The sequence below is a fragment of the Saccopteryx leptura genome, chromosome 1 (genome assembly GCF_036850995.1).
Source record: "Saccopteryx leptura isolate mSacLep1 chromosome 1, mSacLep1_pri_phased_curated, whole genome shotgun sequence".
Taxonomy (NCBI): Eukaryota; Metazoa; Chordata; class Mammalia; order Chiroptera; family Emballonuridae; genus Saccopteryx; species Saccopteryx leptura.
In genome coordinates this window covers 303,039,272-303,063,619 of record NC_089503.1, presented here as the reverse complement: position 1 = coordinate 303,063,619, position 24,348 = coordinate 303,039,272, and the positions used below count along the sequence as shown (strand labels likewise).

The following is a 24,348-nucleotide window of genomic DNA, read 5'->3' as shown; positions in this document are numbered from 1 at the left end:
GTCTACTCAATAGCACAAAGAGCCACACAAAATGCCTATTTTGTTGAGGACAATGCAATTCACTCTTCATGTCCTCATGAAATATTGCTCAAACCTTTTATTTGGGCAAAGTAGATGCCCGGGTCTTTGTACTGCGTCTGCTCACAGTCGTGTTGGGAGAGAGCTCACAGGCTTGGAAGGAGGTGATTTGAGCTCAGGGGTTGGCAGAGGGGCTGAGTACCCTGGCAGAGCTGGGGTGCTCACAGGCCAGGCCCACTCTTGGCATCCTGCTCCCACTCCCTGACTCTTCCATTCACTTAATTGGGTGTTTGGCCTACGGTAGATTTTTGTTGGTGGTTGAGAAGACTTTTGTTCCATTCATTTGCTTGGTAACATCATTGTGGTTCATAGAGAGCTGATTGTGGTCAGAGGGTCTGGTCTAGGGAAGGTCAGTGAATCTCAAGGAAAGGCCCTAGTAGCTCAGAACCCCCAGAGGAGTGAGTTGTCAGATGACAGCACGGTGACCTGGCCTGGTTTTACAGACAGGGTGCCCACCCACTATGTCCTACTGATGTTTCACTCAGAGTTGGGGTGTGAACACCAGCACGCACATGCACAGGCACACACACACTCTAACCCTGTTACTGAGTGAGAACTGCTCTCTCAAGTCTCCAGGCACATGTAGACTAAGAAGTGAGGATTTACTATACATGCTTGGCTGAGGTCCAGGAATCTAGGGTGCTGTCCTTGGTTTCACTCGATCCTCTGTGTCCTCACATACTTATGACCCTGCTCTGCATCCTAGCCTTCCTTCTGTAAGATAAAAAGAGCTTTACCCAACACTGAGTAAGTACCCTTTTTCCTTTAGAGAAAACTTACTCCCCTGAATGCAAAGCAGGGGAAGGGATAGTGAGCCCATGGGCTTGCAGTGGGCAGGGGTGACCGTGGTCACTGTGCCTTTAGAGGCCCAGCTTTACGGCAGGGATCCGTGGCTGCTGCAAGGTCTCAAAGATTACCCTCAAATTAAGCAGTACTTGGCTTTTTCGGGTGCCTATTTGACAAACCGTTGAAGGAGGGCCCAGTAAGGACTCAAGCTTTCAGTTTCCTGACATAACTATCTCAAAATCCTTTAACAAAATAGTTCCTAAGTGCCTTTCTTTCCCTTTTGCTTCCCCCTGGTTAGGACAAGAATGAGCAAGAGTCTGATGATGCCCCCTAGTATGTCTTTACTGAAATGTGCTGTATGATGTGGGTGATGCTAAAACTGTGCGAGGCGGATTTGCAATCTTGTTCAAGGGACAAGACACATGTGAGAAATTGAACAACCATGAAAGGGAACCACACACGTGCCCTCTTGAGTGGACTGCCAGAACAGTGGGAAGTGTAATGGAGGCTCAGGGGAATCGGCTCTGTGAATCAGCTCGCTGTCTTTCCTCCCTGGAGCAGGAAGGGTGGAGAGTTCCATCCCCAGAGCTCAGCAGACCCCCGACTGAGAAGCCAGCGCCAGTACTTGGCTTTTGTCTTCCCAGCCAGCTGAGCTCTGCCCTGATCCATGAGAATTGCTCAGAGGCCTCCCAAGAGACCAGGGCAGAGGGTGAGAAGGGTCCTTTGGAAGGCTGGGGACTTCTGGGACATATCCACTTGCCCCACTTCTCTTGAGGGCTGTGCCCCAATTATCTCAGTGAGAGGAATGTTGAACTCGCAGAAACCATCCATTGGGTGGAAATCTAGCAACCAACTTCCCCTGGGGGTCATTGTGAACCAGATCTCGGAATGTGGGTAGGAATCCCAGGCCAGCCAGAAGTTATAAATAGACTCAGGACCCCCCCCCTCCCCCCCAATCCTTGCAGGCTGACCAATAAGAAACATGCCCTGCCTCAGGGATGAATTCTTGAGCCCACCAGTTTGGACCAGCACAGGCTCCAGGCGCCTCCACACCTCCTCCAGGGGCCGCCGCAGGGCACCCACACCAGGGCTGGAAAGATCAGGGCCTGGCTGAACAATCTTATACTTTGTATAGTAACCTCTCCTTTCTTTGTTCTGGGTCCTAGGAATGCCCCCTGCCCCCTGCCCCCTGCCCCCTTCTCCTTTTGTCAGCTGTTTGGGAACAAACACAACAGCTAAGCTTCAGCTCCCTTGCTACTGCGTTTTCTTCTCGCATGCCCCTTCCCGTATCACGACTGTGGGGGAGATGCGCCTCTTTTCTCTCCCTCTCCCTTGGACTGGCAGGGCATCCCCAGGGGAGAGGCCTGGCCTTCTCTAATGAACTGAAAATGTGATTAAGATAGTCCACAAGTGGGTCTGCATGCTCGCCCAGGCAGGGTGAGGTCATGCACTGATGGAGCTGGGGCTGGAGCGCTCTTGCCAGCTACAGCTCCACAGACAAGAGATAAAGGAAGACAGAGGAGCCGAGGCCCAGCCTTGGAGCCAGGGAGATGCTGGAAGTGTGCAAATTAGCTGAGCATCCTTTTGTCGCCTTGCCAGAGTGATGAGCAGAGAGCTGAGGAGAAGCCATTTTCGAACTGTTTGGCTAATATTGAGAGTGGGCCAATGATAATAGTTATAAGTGCTCAATTATCTTCCTGGGTAATTGTATTTAATTTTATTTTGTAGCAATCATTGAGAGTAGGTATTGCTGTGTATGTTAGCAGTAGGTTCTGCTGTGCGTGACAGGACACCTAAAGTAACAACAGCATATACATCGTAGAAGTGTATTTCTTCCTTATTGTAAAGAAGCTCGGGGTGGGATGTCCAAAGCCAGCACAGGACCCCGTCCATGGTACAAGGATCCAGGGTCCTTCTGATTTCTCTGTTGTCATGAGCATGAGGCATGGTCCCAGAGGGCAGCTCAGGCCTTAGGCAGCATAGCCATCCTAGCAGCAGGAAGAGAGGGGACTGAGGAAGAAACACCCTCTCTTTCTGAGAACACTTCCTGCAAGTTGCACAGACCCTTCTGCTTATATTCTGCTGGGCACAGCTTAGTCATGGCTACTGCTGGCTGCAGGGGTGGCTGAGAAATGGAGTCTTTATTCCCTGTGGCTGTGTGTCTGGGGAAAATGGAAAACTGAGAGTCCTATGACTGAGAAAGGATGGAAGAATAGATAGATCCTGGATGACTTTCAACCTCTTCCACACTCTCCCTCTCTAACGAGTGAGGGAACAGGTGCAGAGAGGTGAGATAATTTTCCTAAAGTCTCATATTTCAGAAGTAAGGGGGTTGGGACTCCAGTGCCACCGGGCTTCTAAAACTGGTGCTGTAGCCACTGAACTACACTGTCTTCTCATCTGATTGTGAGAAAACACAGCGGGGAGAGGCAGGTGCCTCGAAGGCATGGAAGGCCATGTAAATTGTGGTTTGGTGGCAGGTAGCTGGTCTGTAGACAGAATCCAGGTTTCAGTCCTGTGTGGTCACCCTTTCGCTAGTTCAGTAGTTTGCAAATGGTTTAATCTCAAGATCCCTTTACACTCCTAAAAACAGCTGGGGACGCCAAAGAGATTTTATTTCTGTTAGATCTATTGATATTTACTACATTAGATGTTAAAACGGAGACATCAAAATCATGTTAACTCATTTAAAAATAATAAACACATTATAATTTACAGGCATGATATCCTTTGAATAAACATAACAATAAATTCTAAACAAAAGCAATGTTTAGGAAGAAGAATGGCATTGTTTCATGGTTTTTCAAGTCTCTTCACTGTCTGGCTGGACCCTCATGTCTGTGTGTGCACTCAGTCTGTCATGATATCACGTGTCACAGACTCCGGGAAATTCCACTGTGCACTTGCCAAAGGACTTAGAGCACAGAGGGCAAATAACATCTTAGTATTGTTATGAAAATGGTCTTTAACCTTATGGAGCCTTGAAAGGATCTTGTGAGTCTGTACGGGGTCCCGAGACCACACTCTTTAAACCTCTGACCTAGTAAATTCTTTACTCTCTCCATGCCTCAGTTTCCAAATCTGGAAGACTATGGTTATTTCACCGGTCTCTGAGGAGGTTTGGGTTCTTCGAAGCATCCTCGGGCCTCTGAAGGGTCAGTTTGTGAAAGTGGGTGGTGCGGCTTTCACTCAGGAAACCACCAGTAACACAGGAGATGGGGAGTGGGGAGGGATGAACTAGGGAGGTGGGCCAGGAGGCAGATCCTGGGAGCCAGAACTTGGCCCTCTAAGGTGGGCTGTGACAGTCAGCTTTGCCTTTGATGTTGACCACGACACACTGCTGCAGACCCAGAGGCACCCAGCCAATGCTTACTGAGTGAAGGTTTGCACTTCTTACATGCTGATGTCTCTACCCCGAGCCCAAGAGGGCACGATGCCGGCTCCAGCTTGGACTTGCTTCTGTGGAGACGTCTTGTCTTGGGAACTGGCCTGGGCTGGCAGGATTGCCTGTGGTGGAAGACAGAAGCCCAGGGGGTGGGGCAGGGGTCACAAGCTAGAGGTGCCACCGTGATGCGCTCTGGTGGCTGGCAGTTCTGCCGGGCCCTCAGCTGTAGTCACTCTAGGAGGCCATGTGCAGGCCAGGGCTGGAGGGGAGGGCTGGAGGGCAAGATGGGGGTACAAATCTCTCCTTTTGTCTCTGCCGAGAAAGAAATCTGAGCCGGATTTGAGGTGCCAACGGCGGAGGCCACTGGAATTGTTCTAAGGAGGGTGGTAACTGTTTCTGCCGAAATCCACTCCCATCCTGCAGACAAACAGCCAGCAAACACCCTCTTGGCCAAGGTTTCTTGTAAACCACTCAGTGCCTCAAGGGCCTTCCCTGGAAATGTGCAGGGCTACTGCTCGCACTCTTCCTCTGAACAGGAGAGAAAACAGACCGGGGCCAGCTAGAGACAAGCCAGGCGGGACCCTGCCCACTGTCCCTCTGACAGAGGAAGGGATACTGAGACCTGGGTCTCTTCTTTCCTCTGGCTCTTCTTTCCTCTGACTTGACTGTGTCCTGCTGGTGAGCACCCTAGGTGCCTGGTCCCTGTGCCTGCAAGAGATAGTCCCATGGTGCAGGGACAGCTCCAAGCTGTTGTCCCACAGCCAGAGGGTGGCAGCCATCACTAGAAGAAATCCCATGGAGTTGCCTTTTTGTGGTTTGCCTTTCTGGTTTTAGCTTGCAGGTGGGAAAAAGAGGTAGGTAAGAGCCTTCTCAGGGTGGCCCTCAGCTGTTCTTTAGGAGTTCAGAAACCAAGACTGCCTGTCCCGAGCCTCAAGAGAGTCTTAGACTTGCTGGTTACAAAGGGTAGGTCCTCCCTCATTCCTTCGCCAGAAAGAAACCCCATTTGTTCTGGGTCGGTGTGACCTCCCAAATCAAAGAATAGCAAAAGCAACTCCTCTGTTCACCAGGGAGCCTCCGAGATAGTAGGGCAATTGACAGCATTGTCATGGTTATCCTATACAGCCCAGAGAGATGGAGATGGGCAGAAAGAGACGGAGACGTCCTTCTGTCTTACTGATAACCTGCTCTTCATTCTGGGAGATAAACCTAACGGCAGGAGGGACAGTGGAGGGATCTCTCTGGTGGCCAGGATGTTGATGATGATGATGATATGGGGTCACCATTTATTGGTCTGAACCTTTACGTGCGTTATTCCATTCAGTCTTCACTGCAGTCTTCTCAGAGGGCTCTGTTATTAACATCATCATCAGATGGAGTTAAGTAAGCAGCCCAAGGTCACGCTGTCAGCATGGGGAAGAGGCGAACTTGGACCCAGGTCTGTGAAGTCATAACACATTCAGGGCAGGACTGGCTCTTCCTGGCATTATCTGCAGAAACCTCAGTTTCCTCTTTTATGAAATTCTTGGGGTGGCAAATGGAAGGATGCATGTATCACTCGAGACCTCGATGGTCCTGGGACCCACGAGAGGAGTCCTCGTTTGCTGATAGCCTGGTCGGTGCCAGTCCCTTTGGGTTTTCTCACCACCCATGAGGCAGTCCTGCTATATCCCCATTTAACGCAGGACATCCTTCTCTAATGATGGGAGGGCGCGTCTCAGTCCCCACCCCCAGGAAGTGGCAGAACTGGGCTGAAGCCTGCGCTTTCTCTGGGCTACACAGTGGGTGCCGGATCTCTATTCTAAAGGGTGTACGTCAGTAGGGAGGGTCATGGAAGGAGTTCCCTTGTCAGCACTTGGCGCCCAGCGTGCAGAGTTGGCAATTGTCCTCATGCACAAACTCGCAGCAGCAGCTTTTATAAGGTGCAGCGGGAACTAGCCACGCCTATCTGCTTGGGCCATCTGCGCCCCGGGCCTCCCCCTGTCTGCACCCTTTTCTGAGCCTGCTACAGTCCAGGTGCGTCTGTGACATTTTGCCCTGCCTGCCTGGTTCTGATGGTGGACTGTGCAGTCTGGGCTGGAGTCTGGGCTCCTACTTAGTGGCTCCATGAGCAGGACACAGATTTCCCTAGGACCACAGCGTGTCCCTGTCGCTGGTGCTCCTACGGTGGTTTTAGAGGACGGTGAGCAGCACTGAGTCAGATTTCTATTCCCTGGGCCCTCCACGGTGGCACATAGGATGAGGCAGATGGTCCTGGCTCCTCGCTCCTGGTTTATGCAGACTTTCTCTGGCCGTCCTTTGAACAGTTTGAGCAGACTGGCTTGGCTCTGGTTTACCCTTCAGGATTCAGCTCTTCTGTTTAGATAGTCTTATACTTCTCTCTTTTTAGCTGAAGTCCTTTCATGGCAGGGGTTGGGAGCTTTTTTGACTGAGAGAGCCATGAACGCCACATATTTTAAAATGTAATTCTGTGAGAACCATACAACGACCCCTGTACGTTATGCATTATTCAATAAAAATTTGGTGTTGTCCCAGAGGACAGCTGTGATTGGCTCCAGCCACCTGCAACCATGAACATGAGTGGTAGGAAATGAATGGATTGTAATACATGAGAATGTTTTATATTTTTAACGTTATTATTTTTTAATTAAAGATTTGTCTGCGAGCCAGATGCAGCCATCAAAAGAGCCACATCTGACTCGTGAGCCATAGGTTCCTGACCCCTGTTTCATGGACTGCTGGCTTCCCATCAGAGAGCATACCCATACCTAAAAGAAATGACACACCCAGTGGGGGTCATTTCCAGTGGCAATACAGTGTAGGGTCTAATTGAAGACATTGTTGATTCTAAGACACACCACTGGCCCATGTATATCACTGAGAAAGAAAAAGCTGGCTTTCTCTGGTTGGCTCAGTGGTGGAGCGTCAGCCCAGCTTATGGATCTCTGGTTTGGTTCCTGGTCAGGGCACACAGCAAAAGTGACCATCTGCTTCTCCACTCCACCCCTCTCACTTCTCTCTCTCTCTCTCTCTCTCTTCCTCCTGTGCAGCCATGGCTCATTAGAGCAGGTTGGCCCTGGGTGCTGAGGATGACTCCATGGCCTCTGCCTCACATGCTAAGAAGAGCTCAGTTGCTAAGCAACAGAGCAACACCCCAGATGGGCAGAGCATCACCCTCTAGTGGGCTTGCTGGGTGGATCCTGGTTGGGGCACATGTGGGAGTCTGTCTCTCTACCTCCCCTCCTTTCACCGAATTAAAAAAAAAAGTAAAAAAAGAAATAAAGAGTTGCCAGTTTACGTGTAATATCAATTGTAAGTTGCACTCCAACTTCAGAGATGTTAAACTGTGAAAAAGATGTACATTTAGAATCATTAAAATACAGAATGCAGAGATGTTTGCAAATACAGCGTACAGGAGTGTATTTGTTTATCTAATGTGTTACGGGAGTAATTGAAGACGACAGGCCCAAGCCTGCCTTGTGCTGCTGGGTTGAGGGTATCAACAAGATGCTAACCCCCGAGAAGAGCCCTTGCTGGTGGAGTGTCTCTGGGACAGTTCACAGAACCCTAGCAGTTTTGATGATGGGAACCGGTCCCGTCTGGTCGCAGGAGTCCCCTGGGGAAATGTTGAAAAGTCTCACTGAACTCCATCCCTGTCACACTGAGTTTCAGTCTCGGGGGTAAGGCCTGGGAATGTCTGCTTTATAACACTTGTCCCACCTCCTCATGTACAGTGGAGAAGACCAATGCCAGGGAGGAGAGGTGACTAGGTCAGGGCAAAGGAGAAGCTGATTGGCATTCCTGGCTCTGAAGCCACATGAACTCCAAGTTCAACATTCTTTCCACTATTTTCTTTTTCTCTACTTTCTCCTTTCAGGGGACGCTGACTGCCACCGTAGTCAAGGGCCTTGGACTCTGGATTTCCAAGGCTCCGTTTAGGAGGGCTCTTCAGTCTCAGTATACTTCACATAGCATGAGTCCAATATCTTTCCTTTGATTGATAGATAGTTTAATTTGGTAACTGTTGATAAGTGCCTACGAGGTGCCAGGCACCATCCCAGTGTGGGGGAACTTCTGGTTTTCAGGGAAGTCTCTACAGGGCCCCACTCAGGGGCGCACTAGGTGAGCGCGGTACAGAGCCAGGGCCCCCTGCTGCGGCCCTCACCGAGGTGCCATCTTCTTCCTGCAGGGCCCGTGGGAGCAGTGCCAGCTTCTGAAGAGTGCCTCGGTGTTCGCCCGCTGCCACCCCTTGGTGGACCCCGAGCCTTTCGTGGCCCTGTGTGAAAGGACTCTGTGCACGTGCACCCAGGGGCCAAGGTGCCCCTGCGTGGCCCTCCTGGAATACGCCCGGGCCTGTGCCCAGCAAGGGATGATTTTGTATGGCTGGACCCACCACAGCGCATGTCGTAAGTCACTGTCCGTCCTCCTTGGCTGGGTGTGGTGGTGCTTGGGGTCTGGGGAGCAGTGGTCTCTGTCCTGGGGTGTCCCTCAAGAAGCTCTCAGTCTGTGTCACTACTGTGCGCCTTTACCGTGCCCCAGCCAGCAGGGCCCCACCCCTTGGTCACCTGGCCATTGAGTGCTGGCCCACAGAGGGATTCTCCCCCTTAAAGGCTGTGACGAGGCCTGAAAGGCCTTTCCAGTCTCCGTGACATTTCTCCCGCCTCTGTCCTCACTCCTGCATCCCTTAGTTTGCCATGACTCCCTCAGGGGAGCCATCCTCTGGGTGTTAGAACATCCGGCGCCTGAGACCAGAATCTCGGCACCTTCAGTGATTATCTTTGCCGACTGCCTGTCTGAGCTGACGGAGGGAGAGAGTCATCTGTGGGTGACCCTGCAGCTCCGGACAGGCTTTTATTATGTTCTCCCCTTTAATTAAGTCAGCCTTCTGTCCTCAAGGCCCAGTGCTCACCAGTCCCTACGCCTCACCTCGTGACACCCCTGGTTTTGATCTTCTGATCTCTTTGGGTCCCTAGTCATCAACATTGTCACCATCCCCACATTATCATGGTTAAGTAAGAGCTTGAAGGAAGCCAGCTGCTGTCTCCCCAGACTTTCCACGGATCCAAGCCGTGCAGACAAGCGGCCAGTCTGCAATAATTACACAGCTCATACGCCGGAGAGAGGTGGAGGAGCCGGCCAGATAGTTCCACCACACACACAGTTTCCAGTCTGTGTTTATTCAGCTCACAAGCCAGAGCTTTTCATCTGTGCTGTGGAATGTGGGGAGGGTGGCTCTGAGCTGCTGGTTCTCCTCTGTGAGGGGGAGGGACTTTGTTTCGGTCTTTGCTGGGAGAAATACCTAATGTCTCTTGGAGGAAGGTGGTTTGGAACAATTGTTTAGTGTTGTTATAACCCAGAAAAGAGTTCTGGTCCTGCAGTTGGTCTGAGTGTCAGTTCAGTCACAGGGTTTGAGAAAGAGCAGGAGAGAAGCCCTCGTCCATGAGCTACTGGGTCCAGCTGGGAGGACACATGTGTAGGTGACAAGCTCTAAAGGCAGCCCTGTAGCACAGTGGAAATAAATGGGAAATAAGAGGGAAGGCGAGTGTGAATGCTATTATGCCCTGGACTGGGTGGGACATTTGGGGGCAATTTTATGAGGAAGAGGGGCCCTCAGAAGAGAATGTGATGAGGATGTCATTTACTCCTTGCTTGGTCACCAGAGGCCTTTCATTTTCAGCCTAGAGGAGTTTGGTGTCACCCTGAGAGGGTTTTAGTTGAAAGGGACAGAGCACAGGACAGAGGAAAGAAAGAAAGAAAGAAAGAAAGAAAGAAAGAAAGAAAGAAAGAAAGAAAGAAAGAAAGAAAGAAAGAAAGAAAGAAGAAAGAGAGAGGGAGGGAGGGAGGGAGGGAGGGAGGGAGGGAGGAAGGAAGAAAGAGCAGATAACCAAGAGGAAGGGGTGGTGGTCCCAGGTGACCCTGCTGGGTCCTAGCCAGGCTATGCATGATGAAAGATGGTCCTTCAGGGAAGGGGTGGTTGGATGAGATGGCCTTAGAAAGGACGTTGGCCATTGGAGTGTCGTTGGGATGGAGATGGCCCCTGGGGCCCTGGAGACCAAGGGGGCAGGCGGAGGAGGCATAAGGACGGGGTGGCCTGTGAGAGGCTGCCTGCGGGGAATTGCTCTGGGAGACTGCTGAGCTCTCTGTTTCAGGCCCGGCGTGCCCTGCTGGCATGGAGTACAAGGAGTGTGTGTCCCCTTGCACCAGAACCTGCCAGAGCCTGCCCATCAACGACGTGTGTCAGGAGCAATGTGTGGATGGCTGCAGCTGCCCTGGTAATGAACTTCCCACTTTCTTTACAGATCCAAGACCTTGCCAGTGCTCTTGGCTTGGGAAAGCAGGATGAAAGCCCCTTGTGTTTGCTCCCCATGACTGAAATCAGACGCCTTTTATTTATTTTTTAATTCTTCATACAGAGTGGTCAGGATTAAGCTGGCATTTATTTTTAATTTATGTTTTCCTGTTGTACTGGATCCATGTGTGTCTAGAAAGCAGGAGGATGGTCTTGGTGCCAATAGTGACTTTATTTGGGGAACAGAAGGCCCAATCTGATGGCACTTTTGTTTTTTTGGTTAAGTGTCAGGGAACTGGTCAGGGAGAAAATATTTTAAAATATTTTCTGTTTTTGTGATGTGAGCTCAGCTGAAAAAGAGCTTTGCACTAGGATGTCCTCCTCAGGAGAGACCTTGCGAGGTTTGGTGAAAAACCCTGTTACATTATGAAAAGTGAGTCCTGTGTGTTTTGGGTCATGACTTCCCTCCTGGAAGACCTTGAACAAAATTCTTGCCTTGATTTCATCTGTAAAATGGAGAGGAATGATCTTGCCCTCTCTCATTGTGTTACTATGAAGGGAAGCACAAGTTCTCTGAGCTTCCTGGAAGAAGCCCTCAGCCTACGCTCATGACTTCCCTATTTAGAGACCTTGAACAAAACTTTTTCTCCAATTTTTCATCAGCAGAGTGGAGATTAACAACTCCCCTCCTTAATATTGTGCTAATGTGAAAGATTAACATCGCAGAACAAGTTCTTTGAATTTCTTGGAAGAAGCCCTAAACTGATGATCAGCCATGGGGATTCTATAGTTGTGAGATGAGTAATGACGATGACAAGGCTGATCCTGTGCCTTGATGCCCTTGAACCCAGAGGGACAGCTCCTCGATGAAGGCCGCTGTGTGGAAAGCGCCGAGTGTTCCTGTGTGCATTCTGGGAAGCGGTACCCTCCAGGCGCCTCTCTCTCGCGAGACTGCAACACCTGGTAACTGGGGCTGCCGCGTGTGGTCTGGGAGAGCTGCCCAGGGGCTGTGGAGGGGAAGCTGGGGCCGGTGGGGCAGTGGGAGGTGGACAGGAGCTGGGCTGGGCTGAGGGAGAAGAGGTTGAGATGGGGGGAGGTTGGGGGAAGGGCATGGAAGTCAATGATGGAAAGCGAGGATTATACTACAGATCCGCCTGTAAGAGGCGGGGCCAGGGAGGGAAGGACCTTTCATGCACACAACATTTCTAGCTTTCCTCCAAACCATGCTTTAACAAGTGACTCTCTTTTCCTGAAGAGGGACTGTGTAACAGTCAGCAAGTCACAGACAGATCTTCTGTCCTTGGGATTGTTTATCTACTAGGTGGAAGGAGGCAGCAGTGCCTGTGGAAACTCGCACAGGCCTGCCCCCCGGTTCCCTGTGATCGCCCAGGCCCAGCCTGGGCTGCCCTCTCTGCTCAGCTCAGATCCTTTCGCGAGGAAGCTCCTCTGATGTTTGCTCTGGTTCACTTCACCTGCCTCCGCACACGGGAAAACCACTCCTCGTTTTGCCTCCTGGCCTCTTCCCTTTGCTGTCTTTCCCTGCCTGGCAACTTCCAGGAGTCTCTGAGAGCTGCTCGACATGATTCTTGGGGCGACTCCTTCCCTGTCCTCCACTAGCTGTGTGTGTTTATACATGTGAGCGCGTGTGCGCACGTACACATAGTAGGAGGAATTTGATTGTTTAGTGCCTGGGTAGGGACATTAGATGCCCTGGCTTTTTTGTTTTGTCTATTTCTCTGTTGGTTTCTTCCCTTTGGCACTGTCTCTCCCAGTTTCCTCTGTGACCAAAGCCCTGTCCTGTACACCTTTAACCTCACGGAGACTCTCCACACCAGCTCTTCTCCCCTCCCCATCCCTTCCTTGGGGGCTGTGCTATCTGCAGACAGCTCCAGATCGTTCCTGCACCTCACGTTTGCAGAACTACCCATGATCTGTGCTTCTCTCCCCAACAGCATCTGCCGAAACAGCCTGTGGGTCTGCAGCAATGAAGAATGTCCAGGTAGGTGACCTTTTGCCCATCTTCTGCCTTCTCTGAATGGAGAGGTATGTCACCCACCCCTTGTGAGCCACACATCAAGGCAGGGCGAAGGTGGCCTCCCTGCACGCACTGCATATAATCCCTTGGCCACAGCTCTGGTCTCAGATGCCAGCCGTGCTGACCCACTCATGGACCCACTGAGGGAAAACGCACCTGGGCTGAGGTTTTGTTGTATTCATGAGAAAAGGATCAAGGTCGAATGAGCTATAAAGGCTATAAGGGCATGGTTGACTAAACACAGATGACTCAAATTCTTTGGAAAATTAAGAGGAAGAAGAGTCTAGTAATTCTTTAAGCTGGAAGTGAGAATTTCTGGAATTTTCTGGAATGCCTAATATGAAAACCTTGACATGGTCTAGGAGCCAGGAAAATCCGGCCACCAAATGATTCCTCTTATCCTGTCCCCACCACAAAAAATCTATTTAGGAAAAATTGCCTCAGAATTTCTGCTCTTTACTTTCTCCTCTGTTTGGCTCCAAACTCTATATTCTGTTTACTGCAAACACTGCCCATCGAGGCCCCCTTCTGGCTCACCCCTCAAGGGCCGTGGCTCTTCCCCTGCCGGTTTTCCCATTTGTGGTCACTCATGTGATGTTTGCTGTATGTAAGGCGATACGTTAAGTACTTTACATGTACTGCCTTATCACAACAACCTGTGAGGCAGGTACAATTTCGTCTCATTTTACAAAAGGGGAAACATACCTAGAGAGGGTAAATAACTTGTCTAAGGTCACATAGCTGCTGAGCAACAGAGACAGGGCTCAAGCTCACAACTGTCTGACTTCTACTTCCGCCCTCCCCTTCCCTGTCCCTCCTAGTCCTTGCTTCAGCCCTTTGCAGGAGGAACTTCCCAGCCTTCATGAGCTCTGGAGTGGCTTCACACTTAGTTAGAGACCGGCTCCACTTCAGCTTGCATAGTGGATACTACTTTGTGGGTCCCTATGTTTGTATAGCGCAACAAAAAATTGCAAGGCAAACAGCCAAATAACAGGCTTCCCTCCCTGTGGCCCCAAGGGGCCACATTGGCTTTGGCGGGCTAATAGGAGGGGTTGAGCGTGGCTATCTGGGATCATATTTGGGATCTGTGGCTTTTAGTTCATTTAGGACCTTACCTAGTGCCCACTATTCTGGGAAAATTCTGGAACTAGATGGAAAGTAAGCAGTAGGGATAGGTCAATTGATCTGGCCCAGGGATAGCCAACTAGCAAGTTTCTCTTCTGTGCAATTCTTGGAGGAAGCAAAAGGGACAAAAGATTGCTCTTGCAAGTGATATCAATGCTCCAGTTTAACATAATCACACCCTGTGAAAAACCCAAGGAGTCCTTTGAAACACATATGAGGTAGCTGTAATTGACCTGTGAAAAGACTTTTAATATCTAAATAATAAGCACTACTTTTTGTATATCTGTGAGCCACAGTAGATGGAATTAAGAATTCATTTTATTCTGTTTGTCAGACTGACTACCAGATTAGAAATTCTTTTTTTTTTTTTTTTACACAGAGACAGAGAGAGAGTGGGATAGTAGGGACAGACAGATAGGAACGGAGAGAGATGAAAAGCATCAATTATCAGTTTTTTGTTGCGACACCTTAGTTCAGGGGTCCCTAAACTACAGCCCGCGGGCCGCATGCGGCCCCCTGAGGCTCTTTATCCGGCCCCCACCACACTTCCAGAAGGGGCACCTCTTTCATTGGTGGTCAGTGAGAGGAGCATAGTTCCCATTGAAATACTGGTCAGTTTGTTGATTTAAATTTACTTGTTCTATATTTTAAATATTGTATTTGTTCCCGTTTTGTCTTTTTACTTTAAAATAAGATATGTGCAGTGTGCATAGGGATTTGTTCATAGTTTTTTTTTTTATAGTCTAGCCCTCCAATGGTCTGAGGGACAGTGAACTAGCCCCCTGTGTAAAAAGTTTGGGGACCCTGCCTTAGTTGTTCATTGATTGCTTTCTCATATGTGCCTTGACCATGGGCCTTCAGCAGACTGAGTGACCCCTTGCTCAAGCCAGCGACACTGGGTCCAAGCTGGTGAGCTTTGCTCAAACCAGATGAGCCTGCTCTCAAGCTGGCGACCTCGAGGTCTCGAACCTGGGTCCTCCACATCCCAGTCTGACACTCTATCCACTGCACCACTGCCTGGTCAGGTTAGAAATTCTTAATAAACACTTTCTAAGCGAGGGTTTTCCTTCCACCCACCCATCCATCCATCCATCCATCCATCCATCCATCCAACAATTATTCAAATACCCACTGTGTACATGGAATGCTTGGTCTGGGGTAGACAAATCTTTTGCCTTTTACTAAACAATCCATTGGTCAACAATTCAAAAATTAGAAAATAGATTTGCTGAGGATGCAAAAAATTTTCCTGAAGGCTTGATGGAAGGATAACCAGCTCTAACTCTGTGGTTTGATATTTTGTCAATGACGCTACTAAGCTATTGCTCTGCATTACTAAGCTTGGCTCTGACCTTCTATTTCTAGTTCTGGAGTTCAGTTGGTTGTTGCCTCCCAGTCCATTTCAACCTATAGCACACAGACATATTTATACACCTTGCTTCAGTCTACTTCTTTGCAGTCCCTGGAGGAGCTGATGTTGTGAGTCTTAGAAATAGAGAGCTGGGCTTAGATTCTCTAGAATAACATGAGAGTGTATTAGTTGTCTATTGCTGTGTAACAAATGATCCTAAACTTAGCAAACAACACACATTTATTATCTCAGAGTTTCTGCATGTTAGAAGTCTGAGTGTGGCTTAGCTGGGTGCTTCTGGGCCAAGGTCTCATGAAATTGCAGTTCAGGTATTGACTGGGCTTCAGTCTTATCTGAAGTCTCCATCGGGGTGAGAGGAGCACTCTGAAGCTCACTCATGCAGTGATTGGTAGACTTTGTTCCCTCTTACATGGACCCCTCCATGGGGCTGTTTCATGACATGACAGCTGGCTTCCTCTAGGATGAGTGATGTCAGAGAGAGTGAGGGAGAGCAGCCATGACAGAAGCCACAGTCTTTTAAAACCCTGATCTCCAAAGTGACATGCCTCACTTCTTGCTGTATTATACTTACTAGCAACAAGTCCACTTGTCTGTCTATACACAAGGTGAGGGGATCACAGAAAGACATGAAATACAGTGTACGAGGAACATGTGGTACATCTTGGAAGCTGCCTAGCACAGGGTGTTGTGTATGGGGAGTGGGCAGGAGAAACACTCACCCAGCCCAGCTTCAGTCTATGTGGAGAGGGGCAGGAGAAACACTCACCCAGCCCAGCTTCAGTCTATGTGGAGAGGGGCAGGAGAAACACTCACCCAGCCCAGCTTCAGTCTATGTGGAGAAGGGCAGGAGAAACACTCACCCAGCCCAGCTTCAGTCTATGTGGAGAGGGGCAGGAGAAACACTCACCCAGCCCAGCTTCAGTCTATGTGGAGAGGGGCAGGAGAAACACTCACCCAGCCCAGCTTCAGTCTATGTGGAGAGGGGCAGGAGAAACACTCACCCAGCCCAGCTTCAGTCTATGTGGAGAGGGGCAGGAGAAACTCTCACCCAGCCCAGCTTCAGTCTATGTGGAGAAGGGCAGGAGAAACACTCACCCAGCCCAGCTTCAGTCTATGTGGAGAGGGGCTGGAGCTTCTGTGCCATGCTTGAGATCTTCCTTGACCACTCACACCTCTATTCTGGTTAGAAATTAGGGCGGTACCAGGCAAAATCGTGGTTTCCCCATAGCCTGCAGACAACCTTCCTGTAGCCGTGAGCCTCACTTCCCTTCCTCTGCAGAAGATGCTGCCCAGAGAAGCTCTGCTAATTCAGTTTCCATTGAACCATAAAGGTTTGTTTAGGGTAAATGAGGAAAGTGTGTGCTGTTCATTGGGACTATTTCTTAAACAATTAAAAGCTCTGGTGATGGAATTTCAAACTCCCAATGGAAGATTGTGGAAGGCGCTCCTCTGGAACTGGGAAGGTCTAAGACTAAGTGGAGGGCTTTCCATTTGTGGCCCAAATCCTGTGAGCATAAACAGGTAGCATAGTGTTGGGCTGGGGACAGGGGGTGCGGACTCAGGCAGCCCGGGTTCCACCACGCATGAGCTGGGTGACTTTTGGCAAACTGATTCATCATTTGCAGCTTCAGTTTTCTAATCTGTAAAATAGAGATGGTAACAGCAGCTTCATCCCGTGGAAGCTGTGTGAGGTGGCACACAGCAAGCCCTCCATACATGTTAGCTATTTTCATCTTCACAACCACCGCTGTTTTACCAGGGTCGACTGAGCACACGCCCCACAGGAGCCTGGAATGGGCAGGGGTGGTGTGCGGTGGGGTGTGGCTAAAGCAGGCGGGGCAGGAGAGCGAGACAGGGCCAGAACCTACCTCGGGCTGGTGCCATGGAAGGCCCATGCACCTGCGTAGTCTGCGGAAGCGGGGAGAGCCTTGGTACACTTGTCGCACATTTGGTTTGGGATCGTTTCTCATGCATTCTAGCACAGTCCTGTCCTTGAGCCTTGAGATTCACACTGCCAGTTTTGAAAGTCCTGGCTAATAGAGATAGTGACGAGTAAAATCAGGGCCAATGCCTGTCTAGAAACACTGTGGAAGGTCTCCTGTGGCCTGCCCCAGCCCACGTTGGGATTTCATACCTCCTTCAGGTCAGGCCAGTTCATCACTGTTCATAGCCAAGGCTTTCCTCTGCTCAGTCTCCACATCCAGACCCAGCTGCTCCTGTGGGCCCAGGACCAGAGTGACGTCAAGCCTGGACCTCATGACATCAGGCTTACGAGAAGCCGCAGGAGCCAGTCCAGGAGGCAGTGTGGAGTGGTGTGGAGTGCTCTGTGCTCCGGACAAGACACATGCCCATGCACAAAGCCCTGTTTGACTCCTTTGGGGCCTTGGACAGCTTTTTCTCTGTGCTTTCTTTTCTGCATCTGTAAAGTAGGGCTAATAATGACCAGCCAGCTCAGGGGAACAGAAAATGAGATGCTGCCCACAGAACACTTAGAAATGCATCTTGTACGTTTGGTCGCGATTATGAGATTGTGATTTAGAGGCAGTCTTTGGTGACTCTTTATATCGGGAGGAAGTCTGAATTGCTTTGCTAAAGGCTGTGGGCTGGTATTTCTGTAGCTGCAAGGAAAAGGACTGAAGCCAATGAGCTAAGCAGAGCAGCGCTGTAGAGGCTCCCTGACTGGACAAAAGGGTTTGTTTAGAGGAGGTAATGTGTTTCATCAGATGAGGGATTTTTTTTTTTTTTTTTTTTTGTATTTTTCTGAAGCTGGAAACGGAGAGGCAGTCAGACAGACTCCTGCATGCTCCCGACTAGGATCCACCCGGCATGCCCACCAGGGGGCGATGCTCTGCCCATCCGAGGCGTCGCTCTGTTGCGACCAGAGCCACTGTAGTGCCTGAGGCAGAGGCCACAGAGCCATCCTCAGCGCCCGGGCCATCTTTGCTCCAATGGAGCCTTGCCTGCAGGAGGGGAAGAGAGAGACAGAGAGGAAGGAGAGGGGGAGGGGTGGAGAAGCAGATGGGCACCTCTCCTGTGTGCCCTGGCCGGGAATTGAACCTGGGACTCCTGCACGCCAGGCCGATGCTCTACCACTGAGCCAACCGGCCAGGGCCAGATGAGGGATTTTTTTTTAAGTGAGGGGGCATCTTTAATCATGTAGTGGATCTGCTTTAACTTTTGGTGGTTCTACTTTGTATGTTGTTTTAAGAAGCACCTACTTTTCATTCATTTGTCTACTAAACTTTAATTGCCTCCCTTCTCTGGCTTGCAATGGGTTAACTGTCTACTATGGGCTGCCTTTTGCTGATTGACAGCCTGACTGGGGATGTCTTGGGTGTCCGCCCACCTGGGACAGAGGAGGGTGAGCTTTGCCACATGGCCCACTGTTCTGGCCGGTGCTCCAGCTCCCAGGGTCGGCTGCTTCCTGGCTGCTCACCCTCCCAGGTCCCTGGCTGTCCTGTGCCTGCAGCTCCATCCCTCAAGGAGATAAGCTAAATAAAATATTTAGATTTCTGATTCCCGAAAAATGTTGGAACACAAATCAGTAGAGGTCAGAGCAGGAAATCAGATCAGAGAAGTAGATTCTAGCCCTGAAAGTTTTGCTTTTGAATGTTTGCCCATTTTCTTGTTGACCCCTCTTTCCTGGGCATGGACAGAGATAATGAAAGTCCAATTTCTTACTCTGATAAGAACGTTCTTGAGAAAACAGAGAAAGGTTGGAGGGAAAGTTCTTGCCATTTTACTGCCACAGGGTCAAGACATTGGACACGAGGGCCTGTCACGGTGTTTGTAGAGTAAAGGTGGTTTCTGAGAAACAGCCACTTAGAAAAGGCTTTCCTGTGACATCGGCGGGTTTGGAATTCCAGTCCGTTCCCAATCCACTTGGGCGACCCTGGCCCCGTCCTCATTTCCTGTTCTGCTCCGACTTCCATGCACCGGGACCCCCACTCCTGCCCTTCTTGGGGGACAGTGCAGTGGGAAGCCATGATCTATTTATTTCTACTCATGGCACTTCTAACAGCAAATGTTTGTGGCATTTTCCTCCCACACCATCCAGTTCTCGGACTTCCTGGACGCCAACTGGGTGTCCTACAGTTCAGTTCGGTTCTGGGAGCTCCCACCATGCCAGTGCAGAGAAAGGCCCCTCCCTGGGCTGGCACCCTGCGGGCGCCGGGTGTCTGATGCCCACAGGGCCAGAGCTCCTGGGAGTGGCTATGGGGAAGGACTGGGAGCTGCTGGGAGCTGAGAGCCAGGAGCTGCAGGTGCTGGTCTAGGCTCTGCCACTGACTGAGTGTGACTCTGTCACTCTCTTTGTTGCCTCCTTGATAAAATGGGGCATTGAACCAAAAGACCGAGTAGTTTGAGGAGCGGAGTCTGATTTAGCCGCTCCTGGTGGAACTCGCAGACGGTCTGTGTCACTTGGGTGAGGGGGCCCCTCATGCAGGCTTCCATCTCTGCCTGCAGCTCCATCCCTCAAGGAGATAAGCTAAATAAAATATTTAGATTTCTGATTCCCGAGAAACGTTGGAACACAAATCAGTGGAGGTCAGAGCAGGAAATCAGATCAGAGAAGTAGATTCTGCCGCTCCAGGGGCCTGCCCCTCCTCCCCCTCTCTCAGTCCTGCTCTGTGCCCCTGCAGGGGAGTGTCTCATCACAGGACAAGCCCACTTCAAGAGCTTTGACGACAGGTACTTTACCTTCAGCGGGGTCTGCCAGTACCTGCTGGCACGGGACTGCCAGGACCACTCCTTCTCCATCGTCACAGAGACTGTGCAGGTGAGCTGCCAGGCCCCTTGTAGGGAGGCCAACCGAGGAGTGCCGGGGGTGGCGCGAGGGTCCATCTTTACTGAGCTGCTGTGTCCACACATCTTTCCCCTAGAGAACGGTGCCAAATTGAGGACATAAGAATGCATAGGGCTCCCCCTAGGGTCAAAGTCCCCAACTCGCTTTGAAATAATAGGTGCAAGAAACAGGACAAGCCAGGGGCCTGGAGTTCATTTTTAAAGACCAGACCAAGACGAGAAGGGGTGTAGGAGCCATGGGAAGCTGGGCAGGGGGAGAGGCTGGACTCAGGGCCTTCTTGCCACACAACTCCAGGGGGCGCTATTCACAGAGGTCCTTCCCTGAGAATGGAGTTGTTCTATGTGAGAAGGCCAGAAGCTGCTTGAGATTGGAGTCTTTCTCTGAGTCTGTGGGTCCTGGGCTGGGGTCCTGGGCTGGCGGGGGGTTGTGACATCACTCTGCGTGCTCCTCTTGGCAGTGTGCTGATGACCCTGATGCTGTCTGCACCCGCTCAGTCACTGTCCGCCTGCCCAGCCTGCACAACAGCCTGGTGAAGCTGAAGCATGGGGGCGGGGTCTCCATAGACGGCCAGGATGTCCTGATACCCCTCCTGCAAGGTGAGTCTCGCCTCTGCTTACAGGCCTGAGCTGGCCTAGCTCCCCCAGTGCACCCGCCCTTGGCACCGCGCTGCTGCTTCTTCTGTGGGATGTGGGAGAGTGCTGTGTTTGAAGGGCAGGCTGGGTATCCTCGGCATGCATCCATGCAAGAAAGGAAGGCTTCCTGGAGGAGGAGGACAAGTGGAGGAAGATGACTGGATGCTGGAGACGACCAGGCCTGGGAGAAAGCTTAGAAGGGAAAACAGAACCAAGAGGATTCCCACTTAGCTTGAGCCAAAGCAGAGAGTTGACGGTTGGGCTTCACATCTCTGGTTCTATTTTGAGGTGGAAAAGGAGCAGAGGCTGTCATTGAGAGGTTGAGGTGGGGGATGGTTGGTGGTGAGTAAGACCCTGGGATGTCATAGGGCAAAACCAGGTGACCCTGTGACCTATGAGTGATGACGGGGAAAATCTACCTGTCCAGTGATTTGCCAGGCGGCACAGTGCCATGTCACCTAGCATAATCTCAACCTTCACCCTCAAAGTGGCTCTCAGACCTTTCCTTCTTCTTCATGGCCATTGCCCTCCCCACGGCTTGCTATCTTGGCATTGCACACAGCATGCTTGTGTGTTAGTTTAACGTTGTGTGTGTCTGCCCATGAGATAACATGTTCCTCCAGGGCACACAGTATGGCTCAGCTGTGAGTACTGAGTAATTCAGTCTGGGAGTGTTGTACAACAGCAGAGGGGTCCAGGGAATGCTCAGGGTTACAGGTTAGATGGGAGACAGATCCTTGCTTGGCTCAGGGCACCTGTGCAAGTGATGGCAGCACAAGCCTCTGCCGTCATCTTGTGGCAGGAGGGGGAATGGCAGGCTACAGGAAGACGACAGAGACGCCTTCTGGGGGACGGGGTGCGGGGATGGGGGGGGGTGGGGTGTGTGTCCTTTTTGCACTATGCCCATCCCTGTCACCCTTCTTCCTGAGACCCCCTTACGGTTCATGGACATCCCTGTCTTCCCCATACTGATTGTTTTCATTGTGAGACACCCCATCTCTCCCACAATATAGCTGCCTGTCACCACACTGCCCTCTCCCAATCTCAGCCTAAATTCTGCCCCTGCTCACTTTAGGTGACCTCCGCATCCAACATACCGTGATGGCGTCTGTGCGCCTCAGCTACGGGGAAGACCTACAGATGGACTGGGATGGCCGCGGGAGACTGCTGGTGAAGGTAGACCCCCTCTGATCGCTGCATCCCTGCAGCCCAGCCTTACAAAGTGCCCCTTGTGCTCCGGGCAGAGTGGCTCTGTGTGTGGGAGAAGAATTCATTTCTGCACAGGCCCAGTGCCCCCAGAGCGAGGAACAGGCCTCTCTTGTTTAGGAGAGGCTGGTGTTTGCTGTCTGGACTCTCCTTGTTTGCCCTCAGGTTTCTCACGTCTGGGGTGGGCTTCTGAGGGGCTGGGAAGGGCAGATTGCAGCCTAGTCTCTTGGCTGCAATGAGACCTAGAAACAGGGTGTCCCCCAGGATTCCCATTGTGGGCAGCAGGGAAGAGCCAGATTAGCACTCAGCCAAGACCGTGTTGTGCATCCTGGGGGACAAAGCCATCCCACCGTCTGGGAGGGTTGTACTGGGAAGTACCTCCCTGGACCTGGTGAGGTACAGACAGCACTTCCCCTTGCTCTCCGTAGCGATAGAGTCACATTTACATTGTGATGGGTGTATTTCACAGAACGTCCAGGTAGGTTTTTCTCTGGAAATTTCTCTAGCAGGTATTGTCACTGCCATTTTATAAACAAAGCAACCGGGTCTCCTGGGGGTTGGGGACATGTCCCACGCTGCACAGACTGGGCCAGAGCTCAGCAGCTCACTGGGCATCGTCCTGCTTCTCATCTTTTGGTCATCAAGTGTTTTTGTACTTTTAAAAATTACTCAGGACCAAGATTGTTGATGAAGGTTAATAGCTATTGATATTTACCAGATTAGAAATTAAATAAGAGACATTTAAAATATGTGCTCATGAATTCATTTAGAAATAACAATAATAAACCCACTATGTGCTAATATAAACAACAGTTTTTTTGAGGGGGCTGAAATAGCTATGTTTTCCAAAACAAAAATAAGTAGCGATGAGAATACCATTGTTTTACAATTCTGAAAATTTCTTTAATGGCTGGTTTAATAGGAGACAGCTGGTCTCATATCCTCTTCTGGATTCAATCTTTAGCAATATTACATGTCACATTGCCTCTGGAGAACACCACTTCGCACTTGTAAGAGAATGCAAGGGAGGTCTTTGTATTATTATGAAAATGTTTTGGCCTTGCAGGACCTCTTTAAAGGGCATCAGAGTCCCCACATGGGTCCCCAGACCATTGAGAACCACTGCTTTAGATCATTCCTAGGATCCCTGGAGAGTCCCCTTCTGTGTCCCTGGGTCCCATGTCCTACAAGGCTGGTGGTATTATCCAGTGATGGACATCTGTGGTGTCTCTGATGAGATCCTTCTTTCCTCCGTCTTTATGACGTCATGTTCTTTTTCTTGTTTTAAAGTCCCTCAGAGAGTTTCACATTAATTTTCTGTTTCTTTTATAAAAAAATAAACCTTATGAGCACAGACCATAGAGCACAAGGAGCCCTTCTTGTTGACTCCTCATTTATACCTGGAAATACAGGTCCATCATTTCTGGAGCAAAAAAGTGACTTGCCCCGGGTCTCCTGGTGATGGTTACAGAGTGAGGAGTAGAACTTGGGTTTCTAATGTCACCTTCTGCTCATGTGTCTTGAAATGAGGGTCCCCATTAACCATTTTATTTTGTCAGGAAGAGGGCGCTGCACCCCACAGAGGGCACTCTTGATGGTGTGACCCCGCCCCTGAGTCAGCAGGCCCGTGACATGTCCTGTCAGGGTGGCTGTTCCCTTCAGGGCTCTCTGTTCCCTGTCTCTCTTCTGAGGAGAGATAGGAAGACTTCTTTCTGTGGAGATGGGGTACAGGGCTCTCTTTGAGGGTGAGTTGAAGTCTGTTGAGCTAACAAAAAGAGGACTTCATTGGTCAAGATTCAGAAGAGGGGCAGACCACCCCACGGCTATGGGATCCTCCATGTTTTGGTCTGGAGGAGGAAAGGGGGCATCTTTGGACGGGCTGGGAGGCGGGCACATTACCGTGCTGACGCAGGTTCCGGTTCGTGGGGGCTGCCCTGGGCCCAGGGGAGGATCCAGCTGGCAGCAGGACTCCGGGAGGAGCAGGCTGCGTGCACTCACCGGGGGAGGCGGCAGAGAGGTGCGCAGGGCTCCTGCTCTCCTTCCCTCTCAGCGGGCACGGCTGCCCTGTGCCCGAGGGCTGGGTGGTCCAGGCAGGAGGGCTGTGCAGGCAGCACCAGCTCAGGGTAGGCAGAGTGGTGTAGAAACACCCCCTGACAGTCTTGTCAGAAGTGTCTGATTTGAGGTTTATTTCAAACAAGAAGCGTGCTCTCTAAGTCCCCGGTGTCGGGCTAATGGAGGGCTGGTGGCCAGGCCTGGCCCCGTGTCCATGGATACACCCGCTCTTCAACCCAGGCCAGCTGACCCCTGAGGCAGGCCAAGGGGATGGACAAAGATATCATTTTGGAGAGTGGGGGACGGGAGTGATGGCTGGCCTGGTGGGATGAACAAGAGAGGCCTTTGGGGATAAGAGGTCACTCAGGTCTGAGAATGAGGAGGAAAGAGGGTGCTGAGATATGGGGGTAGAGGAAGAGCTGTCACCAGTTTTGCTTTGCTCAAGGCTAGCCTTGACTGTGGCATTACATTTTGTTCTGTGTCCAGAGAGAACCTCATTCATTCATGAATTTATTCAGTCATTTGTTCAAGCATTCATTCACCACATACCTATTGCGTGCCCACAGGCACCATTAGAGAGGCTGAGG

General features: G+C 50.8%; 1 protein-coding gene across 1 annotated transcript in view; it reads left to right on the top strand.

Moving 5' to 3' along the window:
- Positions 1-24,348, top strand: part of VWF (von Willebrand factor) — a 140,999-nt gene that overhangs the window by 24,630 nt on the left and 92,021 nt on the right. Inside the window, exons 7-13 of the mRNA XM_066357550.1 lie at positions 8,436-8,652; positions 10,396-10,518; positions 11,387-11,498; positions 12,488-12,534; positions 19,708-19,844; positions 20,329-20,467; positions 21,579-21,679. Coding sequence (XP_066213647.1) covers positions 8,436-8,652; positions 10,396-10,518; positions 11,387-11,498; positions 12,488-12,534; positions 19,708-19,844; positions 20,329-20,467; positions 21,579-21,679 — 876 coding nt within the window. The remainder of the gene's footprint in view (positions 1-8,435; positions 8,653-10,395; positions 10,519-11,386; positions 11,499-12,487; positions 12,535-19,707; positions 19,845-20,328; positions 20,468-21,578; positions 21,680-24,348) is intronic.